The following is a 16,521-nucleotide window of genomic DNA, read 5'->3' on the forward strand; positions in this document are numbered from 1 at the left end:
AAAGAGGTGTAGAGATCAAAGGGTATGTTTACAACCGTGTAGAGGCCAAGAATGTCCTTGTGACTCAAATGCTGTCATTGATGTGGTCAAAGAGAGGATGATGATTGTTTGTCATAGTTGAACCAGTCTGGTGCAGTGCAAACAGGGGTGATGGTTGAGAGCGTTTGACAAGAAAAAAAAACTAAGGCTGGAATTGTGTGATGCAGATAGTTTCTGGTAATTTGAAATGAAAATGAATACTGAAAATATTCAGCAGTTCATTGAGCATCTATATGAAGAGATGAAAATGAGTTATTGTAACAGGAAGATGGTTTTACATCAGAACTGAGTTGAGCCGCGATGATCCCGCGAAGGTCGGGCGCGATTCCATGCGTACGCACAGCCGTCTGGAGCGCGTGACGTCATTTGAAGATGGACACAAAGCTGGGGTAACTCAGCGGGACCGGCAGCATCTCTGGAGAGAAGCAATGGGTGACGTTTCGTGTTGAGACTCTTCTTCAGTCTGAAAGAAGGGTCTTGACCTGAAACATCACCCATTCCTTCTCTCCAGAGATGCTGCTGGTTCCGCTGATTTACTTCTGCATTTTGTGTCTATCTTCAATTTTCTTCGCCCTGCTCTGGGAGTAGAAGTGGGGGCGGATCCGCACCGCAACAGCCGTGAGCCCTAGGCTGAGTTCGGCGATCGTTTGCCTGCTTCTGCTGCTGTTGAAGGTGAGACTTTGCGTCGCGCCAGGGTCTTGGGCCTGTCCCACTTTGGCCGTCAGTTCCGCGACAGGACGCTGGCGCGTGAAGATTTTGTTCAGTATAAAAATTTCGGAGCTCCGCGCGATGTTGCTCACAACTACATACCCCTCCGCGCTTCTAAGTGGGACCGGCCCCGCACGGCCATACGATGCCCGGGCGCCTCAACGCGGCCACAATGTCGCATAATTTGCGTGCCAAAGACACGTAAGTGGGACAGGCCCTTAAGAAACCTCCGAAAACATACTTTTAGACAAAAAATAGCAAAAAGGGCGAAAGAACGGACGAACTGCTAACAAGACTGCCGCGCATGGCGCCACTCGATGACGTACTTTTCTATTGTGTATTATGTTATTTTTACTTGTATGGCTGTATGGTAACTCAAATATCACTGTTGGTGCATGTGACAATTAATGTGAACTTGAACTTGAAGAGACCATGTCATGAAGACCATATGCAATCCATTAAATTGGAAGAAGAGCAAGTGAAATGCTCCTTCAGCTGGAAGGATTGTTTTAATTTCTGAATGAAGAGGAAAGAGATAAAAGGACAGATGTTGCACCTCCTGCATTTGCATGGCAAAGTGTTGAGAGAAGGAGGGGGGTTTGAGAGGATGGAAGAGAGAAGGAGGGAGTCAAGGAGGAAGTGATCTATTGAGAACGAATAAAGGGAAATGGGGCGATTTGCAGTGGAGCAGTCAAAATGTAGAAGTCTGTCTTACGGCAGAATATCCTTGAAGATGGTGGAAATTGATGAAGATTGTGGAGGATGTTGGGGTGGAATGTAAGGACTATTTTTGCTCTGGATGGCAGGAAAGGGGCTGAGATCAGTAGTGCTGAAAGCAAGCAAATGCGACTGTCAAGATTGGAGAATGCGGCCACAGAATGAACCACGACAAACGTGGAATTGTCATTTGAAACAGATCGAATAAAGAATTGAGAGTCGTGAACCACCATGCCACCATGGAAGGACTCACATTCATTTTCACAAGTTCTTCCTGAGGAGGCTGTACTGAATAGTGATCAGAACAATTTGTGGAATGAACAGGAATCGTACGTCACTTCATATCTCCTTATGATCTGGCCTCAAACAGAGAAACTGAGAAATCAATGTATATGGTGACAGAAGCGACTACAGTGAAACATCAACTGAGATATGGGCGGACCTCATACTCCTCGACAGGACACACTGCTGATGAACAGACGGCTTCAGTCATCTGATGAACAGAAGACTGATAGGGTCTCTGAGTCTGGTTCATCTGAATTTGGAGGGTGAAATAGAAGGAGAGTTGAAATAATGTTGTGAAGAGATTTGTATTACGCCATAATATTCATGTGCTGAGAACAGCTGTCAGGTTGCAGAGGAGGAAATAAGCCATCAGATTGTGGAAAGACACCGCTCCAAGAAAGATCTCATAAGAGTTAATGAGGGACCCAGCGATTTATGTGGACCACTTTATCTCAGCACAAGATAGACGGATGAATAGAGGAGGATTGGCAGTGCGAATGGCCTCCTGAAATGAATCCTGCAGTTATTGAAGAAGAATTGAAACAACATGAATGAAAGCAGAGTTTCAGAGAGTCGGCAGCTGCATGCTACATCAGCAGATGTTGAGTCTCCAGGATAAAGAAAATAACATCAGTACAGTCATGAAAACTGGAGAGAAAATGAAACCCAGCGAACCAGTCAAAGTTATAAATGTTACAGTTATAAATGTTATTAAATTAATTTAATTCCTCATCCTTCTTGTGGAAGAAAATAGTGAAGAATGTGTAAATGAGTGAGACATTGCTGCAGGTCTTGTTGGTTCATGTGTATATTGTTTGGTGCTGCCTGAAAATATCTCAGAAAAATGACACATCTTTTAGAGCTGGAAACCATGAGCTGTAGATGCTGATTTATAAAAAGGGACACAGTATCTCTCGAGAACATGGATAGGTGATGTTTTAGACCGGGACTCTTCTTCATGCTCCAGAGCTATCTGTGCTTCCCATATAGTTATCTACATGTTTTTGTATTTAAGACTCAAAAAACTTTGTGATGTTTCAACCTCTATAACCAAAATCGCTTGATATCATTGACTGATTGCCATTTTTGTTTTTTGTTTTTTGTTGTTTATTTTATTAGAAGTTAATACAGTACAAAACAGTACAGTGGAACCTAATTTTAGGTGCCAACTATGTCATACCGTAATCCATTCTATGTACAACCTCTAGTTTTATGTTTTGAGAAGGAAGTAAGCAAGACAAGAAAAAGAAAACAATAGAAAGGGGAAAAAGAGGAAAAATAGATGGTAGAGAATAGAAAAACATGAAGTGTGTATATAAAAAAAAGAAAAAGTGGAAAGTAGAAATAGGAGAGAAGGCCCCTTAAAAGAGAAATTTTCAAATCTATATTCGGAGATGTAGATCTATCCGCGGCATGAACTGAAATCAGCAATCTTTACGGTACCGCTGCATCACATGATTCCAAAAAGTCGATGAAAGGAGACCAACTCCTTAAGAATTGGTCATATTTATCTATTAGTCGGAGTCTCATTTCTTCAAGGCGTGCTATGTCCATCATATTCCTAATCCGCATTTTAACAGTTGGTATGGTTGTATTTTTCCAAAATTTAAGTATCAATTTCTTTCCAATTATTAACCCATAATTAAAAAAAACGTTTTAGTCTTTATTTAAATTGATATCTTCTACTATTATTCCAAATATAATCCATTCCGTTTTAGGTTCTATTGTGGACTTGAAAAGCTTTGTAAATATATCAAATATATCGCTCCAAAATGTATTCAACTTTGTGTACATCCTACAAATGAATGTGTTATATTAGCGTTTTGAAACAAACATTTATCGCATCTGGGAGAGACGTTTGGATAAAATTTATTCAACCTCGTTTTTGAATAATATAGTCTATGTAATAATTTGAATTGAATTAAATTATGTCTTGCATTAATAGAACAATTATGTGTGTTCATCAGATACTTTTCCCATCTATCCTTCGAGATCTTTATCATTAGCTCATGTTCCCAATCTTCTCTTAGTGCTTCTGTTGAGGGTAATTCTCTATTTAATATCTATTAATATATAAAACTCTCGCCCAAGATTCCGAAACGGAACTCCGTCCGGCTGCCACATTTCTTCCATTGATTCCCTGCAACTCCGAAACTGGACGCAGAATCGCCGACATCTTTTCCATTTCGGTAGAGATTTCACTTTTCTTTCTAAGTATCCGCTCCTCATTACATTCCGTCGTGTTTAAGTACACGTTTTTAATCAAATCCTTCCCCCCCCCCCCCCCAATATTTCAAAACTAAACTGGCTTCACACCCACAGAACCTTCACCAGCCCCAGCCCCTGCTGAACGTTCCATCGTGTGATGTCACAATGCCCAATGCTCACAGATGTCCAATCGGAATGGATTCATTTACATATGCCTATGCAGGAGCCCAAACCCATGGTGAACGTTCCATCGTGTGATGTCACAATGCCCAATGCTCAAATACATCGTTGCCATAGAGAGGGATTACAGAGAAGGTTCACCAGACTGATTCCTGGAATGTCAGAACTTTCAAATGAAGAAAGACTGGATAGACTCGCCTTGTACTCACTAGATTTTAGAAGATTGAGGGTGTATCTTATAGAAACGTTTAAAATTCTTAAGGGGTTGGACAGGCTAGATGCAGGAAGATTGTTCCGGATGTTGGGGAAGACCAGAACAAGGGGTCAAAGTTTAAGGATAAGGGGGAACGCTGAATCGCCGACATCTTTTCCATTTTGGTAGAGATTTCACTTTTCTTTCTAAGTATCCGTTCCTCACTACATTTCGACGTGTTTAAGTGTACGTTTTTAATCAAATCCTAACCCCCCCCCCCCCCCCCCCAATATTTCAAAACTAAACTGGCTTCTCACCCACAGAACCTTCACCAGCCCCAGCCCCTGCTGAACGTTCCATCGTGTGATGTCACAATGCCCAATCTTCACATATGTCCAATCGGAATGGAGCCATTTACATATGCCTATGCAGGAGCCCCAGCCAATGGTGAACGTTCCATTGTGTGATGTCACAATGCCCAATGCTCAAAGACATCGTTGCCATAGAGAGGGATTACAGAGAAGGTTCACCAGACTGATTCCTGTTATGTCAGAACTTTCACCACTTAAAAGTGTAATGCCCCAACGCAAAAGTGTAATGCCTCCTCCCCCCCCCCCCCCCCCCCCCCCCCAGTTTTTCAAAAATAAACTGGCTTCACAACCATACAAGCAGCCACTTCGGTAGACATTTCACTTTCCCTTCCAGCTATCCACTCCTCATTACATTTCGTTATGTTTATGTCCATTTTTTCCATTAAAACCTTCTCCTCCCCCCCCCCCCCTTAAACTCATTTTGTCGCCTCCTGCTGGCCAGCGACCATAACAGCTGCTGGCGCCCGCAGCACAACCTCACGCGACGCCATTTAAAAACGGCCTTTCGGGAACGGCTCTACTTCGAGGACCACGTCTCCCGTGAGGGCTGCGGGTAGGCAACGGCTGCGTTGGGGCATTACACTTTTAAGGCTCTGTGTGTGGGGATGCTTCGTGTGTGTGATGCCGCCCCGCCACCCCCCCCCCCCCCCGCGTTGCCGAGACGGACCCGACTTCGACGACTTCAAGATACGCTATTTTAAGACGGCCGGAACCCGACTTCGACGACCACGTCTCCCCTGGGGGCTACAGGTAGGGAACGGTCTTTATACACTTTTCCAACTCTGTGTGTGGGGGTGGTTAGTGTGTGTGATGCCGCCCCCCCCCCCCCCAGTGGGGGCTACGGGTAGGGAACGGCTGCGTTGGGGGATCAGACCCAACGGGTTTGCCATTGGTCGTCGTGTTTAAGTGCACGTTTTTAATCAAATCCTTCAACCCCCCCCCCCCAATATTTCAAAAATAAACTGACTTCTCACCCATAGAAGCAGCACCAGCCCCAGCCCATGGTGAACGTTCCATCGTGTGATGTCACAATGCCCGATGCTCACAGATGTCCAATCGGAATGGATCCATTTACATATGCCTTTGCAGGAGCACAAGCACTTGGTGAACGTTCCATTGTGTGATGTCACAATGCCCAATGTTCAAATACATTGTTGCCATAGAGGGAGTACAGAGAAGGTTCACCAGACTGATTCCAGGGATGTCAGGACTTTCATATGACGAAAGACTGGATAGACTCGGCTTGTACATGCTAGAATTTAGAAGATTGAGGGGGTAGCTTATAGAAACTTACAAAATTCTTAAGGGGTTGGACAGGCTAGATGCAGGAAGATTGTTCCAGATGTTGGGGAAGTCCACAACAAGGGGTCACAGTTTAAGGATAAGAGGTAAATCTTTTAGGTCCGAGATGAGAAAAACATTTTTCACACAGAGAGTGGCGAATCTCTGGAATTCACTGGCACAGAAGGTAGTTGAGGCCTGTTCATTGGCTGTATTTAAGAGGGAGTTAGATGTGGTCCTTGTGGCTAAAGGGATCAGGGGGTATGGAGAGAAGGCAGGTACAGGATACTGAGTTGGATGATCAGCCACGATCATATTGAATGGTGGTGCAGGCTCGAAGGGCCGAATGGCCTACTCCTGCACTTAATTTCAATGGTTCTATGTTTCCCTCTACGCACCCCTCTCCCACCCATCCCTCTCTCCCCCACCCCCCTTCCCTCTCTACGCCACCCCCTTCCTCCTACCCCTCTGTCCCTCTTCCATCACTCCCCCTACCCCTCTCCACCTCCCTCCCCACTCTTCCACCTCTCCCCCTTCCCCCTCCACTCTCCCTCCCCACTCTTTCCCCTCTCTCACCACCCCTCTCCCCCTCCCTCCCTCCTCCCCTACCTCCCCATCCTCCCCCTCCCCCACATCTCTCTTCCCATCCCCCTCTCTCACCCCCTACCCTGCTCTCCTTTCCCTCCCAAATCTGTCCCATTTCCTCCACCTCTTCACATCCCCCCCCCTCCCCCCACCTGTGTGTTTGGGGGTTGGTTAATATGAGTTTGATGCCGCAGCCCCCCCTCCCCCCCCCCCCTGCAAAACGCTGTTGGGGAAACAGACCCAACGGGTCTGCACTTGGTCTAGTATTATTATAAAAGTATGATATTAGTTTTTGTGAATCAGCCTTAATATTCATTGCTTCTTCTAAAGGGTCTAAAAATATAGTTTGAAATCTATGTGTATATATATTTCGCATCTCTTTAAAGTGTTTGATCCATCCACATTTTCACGGACAAATTGGTTATGAAAGTCATGAAAGAAACAAATACCAACTGTATTGATAGGTTAAAATGCACTCTTGTCAAGGTACAAGTGAATGGGGAAAAAAAGTATTTTCACCAGAAAGGTGAGAAAGATGCAAATCAATTCTAAGTCATCATCACAAAATTTGTTTGTTAAAATGTGTCTATTGTTTCTTAACGTCTCACTCACAAATCAGAAATAGAAAACCAACCAATTAAAGAACACAATTAAAAATAAATGTCCATAATGTAATTTCACAGATGAAGGGAAATGTATGCAAAAATTAGGTAGAACAAAATATGTTTTTATACTCCATTTCACTCAAAATGGATTATGTAGTTTAGAAAATTAAACATGTGCTTGCATCATTAAGCAAGTTTTGCAATGCAATATTAACATAATATAAAAATATTGTAAATATTGTTTTAGTAATCCCAACATGTTATTCTTTATCTCTTAGTATTGTGCATTATTGCTGAAAAATATTTGCTGTGCTTGAATAATGGGCCAATCAGTGGCAGATGTAGGCTTCAGATAGACAAACCTCAGAAACTGCATTGTAGGATTTCTTCTGAACATTCACACAGGGATTGTATATAAAATCTAAAACAGTATTTTGGAATAAATTGGCAATGAGATTATACAAAAGAACCAATTCTCAATAGGATGTATCAAACAGTAATTACAGAGGATCAACATATTTAGCTTGCAGATAAATGCATCAATTAATTAACAGTGTGGGACTAACAGAGACAAAGAATGTTGGTCCAAGTTTAAAATAGAGCCTACATTTTTTTTTTCTGAACAAGAATCTTGGCACAAAATCAAAGTATACTGAGCTTCAATCCAGTGTTTGAACAGGATAAACCATTAAAGTTCCAACTGAATTGAGCAAGAATGAAGACCGACCTGGAGTTGTTAAAATGCAGATATGCTCTGATCCAAATCATTTTTAATATTCACCAGTGAAAAGCTGCACCCACGTCTCAGCTTTATTTTTTGTCATTGTTAAGAGGGTCACCGACTGGAAAAACTATAGAGAACACATTTGTCAAGCTAATACTCTACCGTGATGATAGATGTTTGCAGTTTAGTTCCTGCAGAAAAATGAAAAATGTGGCAAGATCCCCGTTTTATATTGCCAGCAGTAAACAGTATTACCTCCGTGTCTCCTGGGACTCTGTTTTAGCAGCACATTTGCTGCAAAGCTGAACCCATGCCATATTGCAGGGATTACCTGCCCGGGAGAGTTGTGTGCATGCAGGTGTTACGGTGGCACCCATCCACATCATCAATCATCATGGCAGTGGGCACCATGACGTTGCCACAGAGATGGAGCCTGGCACGGCTGCTGTTCCAGATGAACACAGCGCATCTCCGGGTGAAGGAGCAACCAGCACGAGTGCCTCTGAGGCCATTAAATAAAGAGTCATTTCTCCATGAATGATAAGTGTCTCTGGGTCATTGCCTGAAACTCGAGAGCACCACGACATGCACAGCTTGGTTGTTTTGGTTATGCCCATCAGTTATCAATATGCCAGGTTTTCTCAATAACTATGGATATACATAGATGTACCATCAACTACTGCCAACATGTATCAGTTACGCTGTACACTGAATTACTCTGTACACTGTGGATGGCTCGATTGTAATCATGTGTTATCTTTCCGCTGACTGGTTAACACGCAACAAAAGTGTGCAGCGGCAAGGTGGCGCTGCGGTAGAGTTGCTGCCTTTCAGTGCTGGAAACCCAGGTTCGATCCCGACTACGGGTGCTGTCTGTACGGTGTTTGTACGTCCTCCCCGTGACCGCATAGGTTTTCCCTGGGTGCTCTAGTTTCCTCCCACGCTCCAAAGCCGTACAGGTTTGCAGATTAATTGACATCGGTAAGGATTGTAAATTGTCCCTAGTGTATAGGATAAATTGTCCCTAGTGTATAGGATAGAGCTAGTGTGCGGGAATTGCTGGTCGGCACAGATTCGGTGGGACGAAGAGCATGTTTCCACGCTGTATCTCTAAACTAAAAAGCTTTTCACTTTACCCCCGGTACATGTGAGAATAAACTAAACTAAACTATGAGTTACTGATATGCCAGGTTTACTACAGAAGTTATGTCCACAGATGCACCATTAACTGTTGTGATCATGTATGGTGCAGTGTGCATGACTGATATTTCTGACCATTTGGGTTTTGATTTTGGAGTTAATCAGCTGGGTAAATAGCACTACAGAATTTGTCAATTTTCTGCAAAGGTTGGTTAAGGATATACAATTATTTGCTGAAAGTTACTAATTATTTTCTATTGGTGAGGCCATTTCAGTTGGATGTGCAGATGAAAGCAATAATGACATTATTAAAGCCACCATTCCTGCCAAAAGCCTGGGCTTTTGAGTGTGATCAGAGTCCAAATCAGCCTGCAGGTATAAAAGTCTGCCTGAGCTTTCTCTAGAATCTTTCACTGGAACTCAGTCCAAACCGGAAAGCTTAGCATTCATTGCTTATTGCAAGCAAACATACCTTTGGTAAGGTACACAAAATTGCTGGGGAAACTGAGCGGGTACAGCAGCATCTATGGAGCGAAGGAAATAGGCGACGTTTCGGGCCGAAACCCTTCTTCAGTGTATTTAATGGGATTTCAAGACTCGTGGGAAAACCCACAACACACCATATAACTCCTTGGGGATACCCACAGACATGCCATCTACCCCCTACCTAGTCTATGTGTGGCAGGCAGAAGAAGCAATATTCATGCAACATAAACATGATGGATTTGTGTTCCACTCTGAATTACTATCACAAACATGTCTGCTGAGGAATTCCACCTCACGAAAGTGTAAAATCTCTAGCCTCTGCTCTTCAAATAAAGCTTATTTAATTCTGGGCCACATCTGTTCAAATGTCCTTCATTCCAGGTTGTAGACTATATTTATAAATACAAACACAATTTCATTACTTTGCTGATTAATTGGTTCTGCTTCAAATATAGTTTGTTAACATCTTAAGCCGTGTTATTCTTTGTAAATGAACATATAACTATGTGGTGTACCCGCAACTAAAATGGTGAACTCTACTCAACTGATAGTTGACTGATTCCATTTCAATTTCCTTTAGTTGTTTAATAACTCATCATTTAAAAATACAGTTAAGAACAGATGGGCTGTCACGGTGGCGCAGCGGTAGAGTTGCTGCCTTACAGCGAATGCAGCGCCGGAGACCCGGGTTCGATCCCGACTACGGGTGCTGTCTGTACGGAGTTTGTACGTTCTCCATGTGACCTGCGTGGGTTTTCTCCGGGATATTCGGTTTCCTCCCACACTCCAAAGACGTACAGGTTTGTAGGTTAATTGGCTTGGTAAATGTAAAAATTGTCCCTAGTGGGAGTAGGATAGTGCTAATGTGCGGGGATCGCTGGTCGGCTCGGACCCGGTGGGCTGAAGGGCCTGTTTCCGTGCTGTATCTCGAAACTAAAATAAACTAAACAGATGTTATTATCATCAATTATAAGAAAACAGACTAAAGTAACTAATCCGAGGGCTAACAATGTCTTTCAGAACTCACTGAGTCAAATTGAAGTTAAAGGCAATTCATCTTATACATGTGTAAAAATTACTTTAAGGTTACTATAAAATGTAATTCAAAAGCCCTCAGAGAATTTCGGCAAATTCCATCCATTAGTTGTGCTCTTCTGCAGCAAGGGCACACATTAACAAGGGTTCCTCAGCAGTGTTCGGTATGATGATGAATTAGATACAAAGAAAGACTGTATGTGCATGCCAAGTCCCAGATGAAAAGGAGATTGAACCAAAGGGAGGCATTTGTAAAACTGCTGAATGTAGTCAGATTTCAAGTCAAAATACTTGCACAATGGAATGCTGAGAAAGTGGAAGCAAAAATATAGCTTGCACTAAGGTTTTAAATATATACTAGACAAAGTGAGACCCGTTGGGTCCCATGTTCACACGGGAGGGCTGGTCCCCCAGCGCAATGTTCCACCTCTCTACCAATTCCAATATTGGTGGCCAGTGGTGGGGGGGGGGGGGGGGGGGCTTTCTGGAGCACGAGTATGGGTGTTTTGGGCCAAAGGGACTGGTTTCCAGAGGGCTAATTTGGACATTGTGGGCTGAATGGATTATTTGGCTGGCAGCTCAGTCACTCAGGCCTGGTGGGCTGGCAGCTCAGACCTGGTGGGCTGGCAGCTCAGGCCTGGTGGGCTGGCAGCTCAGTCACTCAGGCCTGGTGGGCTGGCAGCTCAGAAACTGCCAGAAATTCTGCCCAAAACAAGGGGGAGAATCAATTTTAGACATTTTTCATCTTATTCGGCAGATTGTATTGTATTGTATTGTATTGTATACAAATTTATTGTCATTGTCTCAATTAGAGACAACAAAATGAATTTTCCTTACAGGCAGTATCATAAAAATAAATAAATAATAAAACATATTAAAAATAAAATTGAATTAAAAAAAGAAAAGCACAAGCACAGAAAGTCCACGACACAACATAACACAGTGGCACCAAGGTGAGGAAGGCACCATAGTCCAGCCAGCCTCCCCTCCGATCTTCCCAGATGTTCATCCATGGTCTGGGCCTTCCGAGCACCTGCAGTCGCCGCACCGGGCGGCCCGAGGTTCAGGCCCTCACGCCGGGCTGGTGGAACGCCGACGCCGAACCCCGACGGTGAACATCCTCCTCCTCAGCGGCCCGGACCTCCCGATCAGCCAGCTCCCGAGTCCGCAGCTCCCGAGTCCGCAGCTCCCGAGTCCGCAGCTCCCGAGTCCGCAGCACCCGAGTCCGCAGGCCGAGCCGGGCAGAGTCGCAGGACCCCGCGTTGTTGATCAGCGCCACCCGCGTTGGGAGCCCGCAAACCGCAGCTCCACGACGTCGGTGCAGCAGGTCCAGCACTCCGGGCTCCAGACGGCGATCCCCGGTAAGGCATCGCCAGACCCGCGATGTTACAGCGCTGTCCCGCCGCTGCTGGAGCTCTGGTCGGTCCAGGCAGGAAAGGCCGCGCGCCAATCCAGTAGGTAGGCCGCTGGGGGGGTGAGGACGCGACTCGAATAATAGTCGCGTCCTCTCCAGGAAGCGACCGAAGGACGGTATCCCCATTACCGTGCCCTCTTCCCCCACATTAAAACATTAAAAAAAACATAAAAAACACACTTTAACATAACTAAAAAAACAAAAAAACAAAAAGATATCGGGCATTGAAAGGCACTTGTCCTGGTCTGGCACGGGCCTTTTTGGCCAAAATGCTCATCCTGGGCTAATACGGGCAATTTGGGCAAAAGGGACTGGTTTCTTGGCTAATAGGGGCCATGTGGGCCAACATTAGTGGTTACAGGCAGGACAAACAACTCATTTCATTTCATTTCCATTTCCATTTTGCTTTTCCGTTTCAAGCACAGGGCAGGCCAAACAACATTTCATTTCATTTCCATTTTGCATTGCAGTCTCAAGCACAGGGTAGGCCAAACAACTTATGGCATTGTCATTTCATTTCCATTTTGCATTGCAGTCTCAAGCACAGGGAAGGCCAAACAACTCATGGCATTGTCAATTCATTCCCATTTTGCATTGCAGTCTCAAGAACAGGGCAGGCCAAACAACTCATTGCATTGTCATTAAGGGCTAACAAATTTATTGCAAGTACATTGCAGAATCACAGTTCAGTTGATTCACAGCTTGGAATGAGTCGTGGCCTCTCCCTTGCGATCTTGCAGAGTGACTGACTCATGACCAGGCATCCAGGGTTTTATAGGGGCTGGCTCAGCGGAGGAGGACTGTGAGTAAGATGGCCAAAAATCACAGCGATACAGGGTAGGGTTTTTTCTAAAATCAATATACAACGCAGACAGGAAGTGGTCAATATGAGACTTTAATTATATAGATATTTCACTATTGACAGTAGAAAACTGTGCAGTGGCTCATCAATGCAAATAAACAGAAGGCAACTCAGTTGATTTTTAGCTCATGCATTCGACTTAATAAACACCAAAGCTTGATTCTCCTTTTAAAATATCAATGTAAGAAACCGAAGGAGAAGGGTACACAGGGCTATAACCAGGAGGGCATATTCTCCCAAGATGTATGGCAGCGATAGACTTCACAGGTCTGATCTTCAGAGCTCCCCATGCCAAGCCAGGCTTCTCGTCATCTGGAAGCGACTGTGAATGTTCAGATATTGTGTAATTACTTGCAATATCTCCTGATGGCACTACATACGAAGAAAAGTACCAGCGAGCACAATGAAAGCCACTGTGGAGTGTGTCAAGGGATAATTCATTGCTGCGAGATTTGTGGACATCCTGCAGTGCTGTCTGGAGAGTTTGTGTTTAATAATGTTTTCCATTGTTTATCCCGTAACATTAATACATCCGACTGTTGTATATATAATACTTGAAATAACACAAGGCGTTGTGATCAATCTTGTTGATAAATTCCAGGACACTTTTCATTTACACGGTAGTTAATACATTTCTTTACTATCGTATCAGTAAACAAGAGAATATATGGTCATCCCGTGTAAAATGAGAAATTTAACATGTAGTCGTAGATCACAAACATATAAACTGAACTAATGTTTTGCGTATGCAATGTTAGTTGATCTTACAGACGTTAAATCATAGAATCAATTCAACATTTCAGTTGGCCAACGCTTCAATCTGGATGTCTTATGGATAGAACATGTTGTGCATGGTGATAAGGCTACAAGGTTAATTCCCGGGATGACGGGACTGTCATATGCTGAGAGAATGGAGCAGCTGGGCTTGTACACTCTGGAGTTTAGATGGATGAGAGGGGATCTCATTGAAACATGTAAGATTGTTAAGGGCTTGGACACACTAGAGGCAAGAAACATGTTCCTGATGTTGGGGGAGTTCAGAACCAGGGGCCACAGTTTAAGAATAAGGAGTAAGCCATTTAGAACGGAGACGAGGAAACACTTTTTCTCACAGAGAGTTGTGAGTCTGTGGAATTCTCTGCCTCAGAGGGCGGTGGAGGCAGGTTCTCTGGATGCTTTCAAGAGAGAGCTAGGTAGGGCTCTTATAAATAGCAGAGTCAGGGGATATGGGGAGAAGGCAGGAACGGGGTACTGATTGGGGATGATCAGCCATGATCACATTGAATGGGGGTGCTGGCTCGAAGGGCCGAATGGCCTACTCCTGCACCTATTGTCTATTGTCTAAATCACATCCAGATATTTAATTGTTAACGATCCACAAAATAAAATATATGCTTAGAAATTCATCACATTATACCCTCCCAATATCATCTTCAGATGTCTCATAGAGTAGTGCAAGAATGCTTTCCTCTGCCTCAAACTCCTCACATGGAAGTCAAAGGAATGAAATATATGGAGAGTGAACAACTCAAAAAGGATTTTGGCCAGATTCTGGAATCTAAAGCCAATCCATTTTAAGTCACTATTTTCCAGCTGAACAGTTAGGAGAAGTTAGTGACGGGTCATCTTGATTATCTGTCTGAGAGGACGATACAATCTATACTGGAGCATTTAATTGTTCCGAAAAGATTCCTTTTGTTTCATCACTTTAAATGGAAATCCATTCTGTGAACAACACCTTCATGTCAATCCTTAATAAATCTTAAACAAACATGAATCTATGTTCTTTTGTCATATTCTAGTAATTGTGATAAATATTTCAGGTTAACTTTTTCATGCATTTAACTATCTTGTACGGTCATGTAGGACATGTTTGGATACCAGGCTAAAAAGTTTAATTTGTTTTTAGTTGCCAATATGAAATGCTAGTGAGAGTATTGGACACCAGATGCACTTATCTGTACACATTTGGTTCTAGTGGACTTAAATACATTACTGACAGATGATAGTGCATAATACCATTAGTCAAGAGGGGAATCCTTCTCCTTCGTTTATTGGGCTGGAAATGCCCTGCTTAGCTTCTAGCATGACAAGAAAAGAATGCACACTCGTTATGAGCAAGATACCCTCAGTTGCCATATTAATGCAATAAAATAAGTTTCCGGTCCCATTGCTGAACTAGTTCCTTTGTGTTCAAATGTGGGGTATTGAATTCCTGCAAAGCATTGGAGAACACGTTCGGCAAAACTAATCTTGCAAGGAGGAAGTCCATGATGGATCTACTTCTACATCCATGATGTAATTAAACTATACTGACCAGAATATGGACCCAGGGGGTGTGTTGTGGCACTTAAATTGTATTGATTGATGCCAGCCAGCTACAGCTCCCACCATCCTGACATCATCCCCAAAATAACTTCACCAGTGCCAAATGGTCACCACCCACGGCTCCCACAATAAGTGGCAAACAATGTCCATCCTTCCCGACCCCACTTTTCCCCTCTGCTATTCCCAGTCTATTTTAAGAAGTAATTGAGGTCTTCTGCTGGTGTCTTATCTTTTGTTTATGTTTATTCCACAAGCTCCGTAATGGCATTGAAGCCAAACACCCAGTCGTTCAAGTACCGCACGACCCTTTGTGCTGATATTCCTTGTACTGACAAAGACGCCATTTGTTTCTGCTTTCTCACAGGGACCAGGATTTCTGTCTGAAGCTCTTGGAGTTCATGATGCGTCGGCAGCCGAGGCTTTGGATCCATTTTTTAATCTTCATGAAACTGTCGCTAAGGTATGATTTCTTGCATTCTGAAAGCCAAGGGACCTGGGGTCTGAATTTGACACACAGTATGTCAACATGTAAAACATTTGTGTCTTTAATGTAGCACAATATGATCATGTAAGTCATTGAGCGTACTAATAATGGGTGGCTCATTGGCGCTTCATACATTGCTGCTGCCTGACCCGTGATGTTGGGGGGTCCTCAACCATGGGTAACAGTATACGAATAAGGGGTAAGCCATTTAGAATGGAGATGAGGAAATACTTTTTCACACAGAGAGTTGTGAGTCTGTGGAAATCTCTGCCTCAGAGGGTGATGGAGGCCAGTTCTCGGGATGCTTTCAAGAGAGAGTTAGATAGAGCTCTTAAAGATAGCGGAGTCAAGAGATATGGGGAGAGGGCAGGAACGGGGTACTGAGTGTGGATGATCAGCCATTATCACATTGAATGGCGATGCTGGCTCGAAGGGCAAAATGGCCTACTCCTGCACCTATTGTCTATTGTCAATCCTGACATCTGCTACTATCTGTTTGCAGTCTGCATGCCCCCCCTGTGATTGCATGGGTTTCCCCTGGGCACTCCTATTTCCTACCACATCCCAAAGGATGTGCTGGTTGTTAAGTTAATTGAATTACAGGTGTAGGCAGGAAGGTGGTGGGTGGATCAGAGTAGCGTTAACAGGCATATGTAAGACAGTAGATCACAGGGGAATAAATGTGGCAGTGGGATTGATGAGATTTCTCTTTGTGCTGATATAGACTCGATGGGTCGAATAGCCTCCTCTTCTGTCATAAGAAAATATTAAGAATATTAATGAATATTTAAAGAAGATTCAGTTCCATTTTCAGGCTTCTTCATTAATATATTTAATGTTCCAGGATTTGAATTTGGTCTTTTGCAAATTCCCCAC

General features: G+C 43.7%; 1 protein-coding gene across 4 annotated transcripts in view; it reads left to right on the forward strand.

The window, feature by feature from the left end:
• Positions 1–16,521, forward strand: part of naaladl2 (N-acetylated alpha-linked acidic dipeptidase like 2) — a 663,050-nt gene that overhangs the window by 582,328 nt on the left and 64,201 nt on the right. For all 4 annotated transcript variants that reach the window (XM_033031269.1, XM_033031267.1, XM_033031271.1 and 1 more), the window contains one exon: positions 15,526–15,621. In XM_033031269.1, the coding sequence (XP_032887160.1) occupies positions 15,526–15,621 (96 nt within the window). The remainder of the gene's footprint in view (positions 1–15,525; positions 15,622–16,521) is intronic.

This window comes from Amblyraja radiata, chromosome 13 (genome assembly GCF_010909765.2).
Source record: "Amblyraja radiata isolate CabotCenter1 chromosome 13, sAmbRad1.1.pri, whole genome shotgun sequence".
NCBI classification, from domain to species: Eukaryota; Metazoa; Chordata; class Chondrichthyes; order Rajiformes; family Rajidae; genus Amblyraja; species Amblyraja radiata.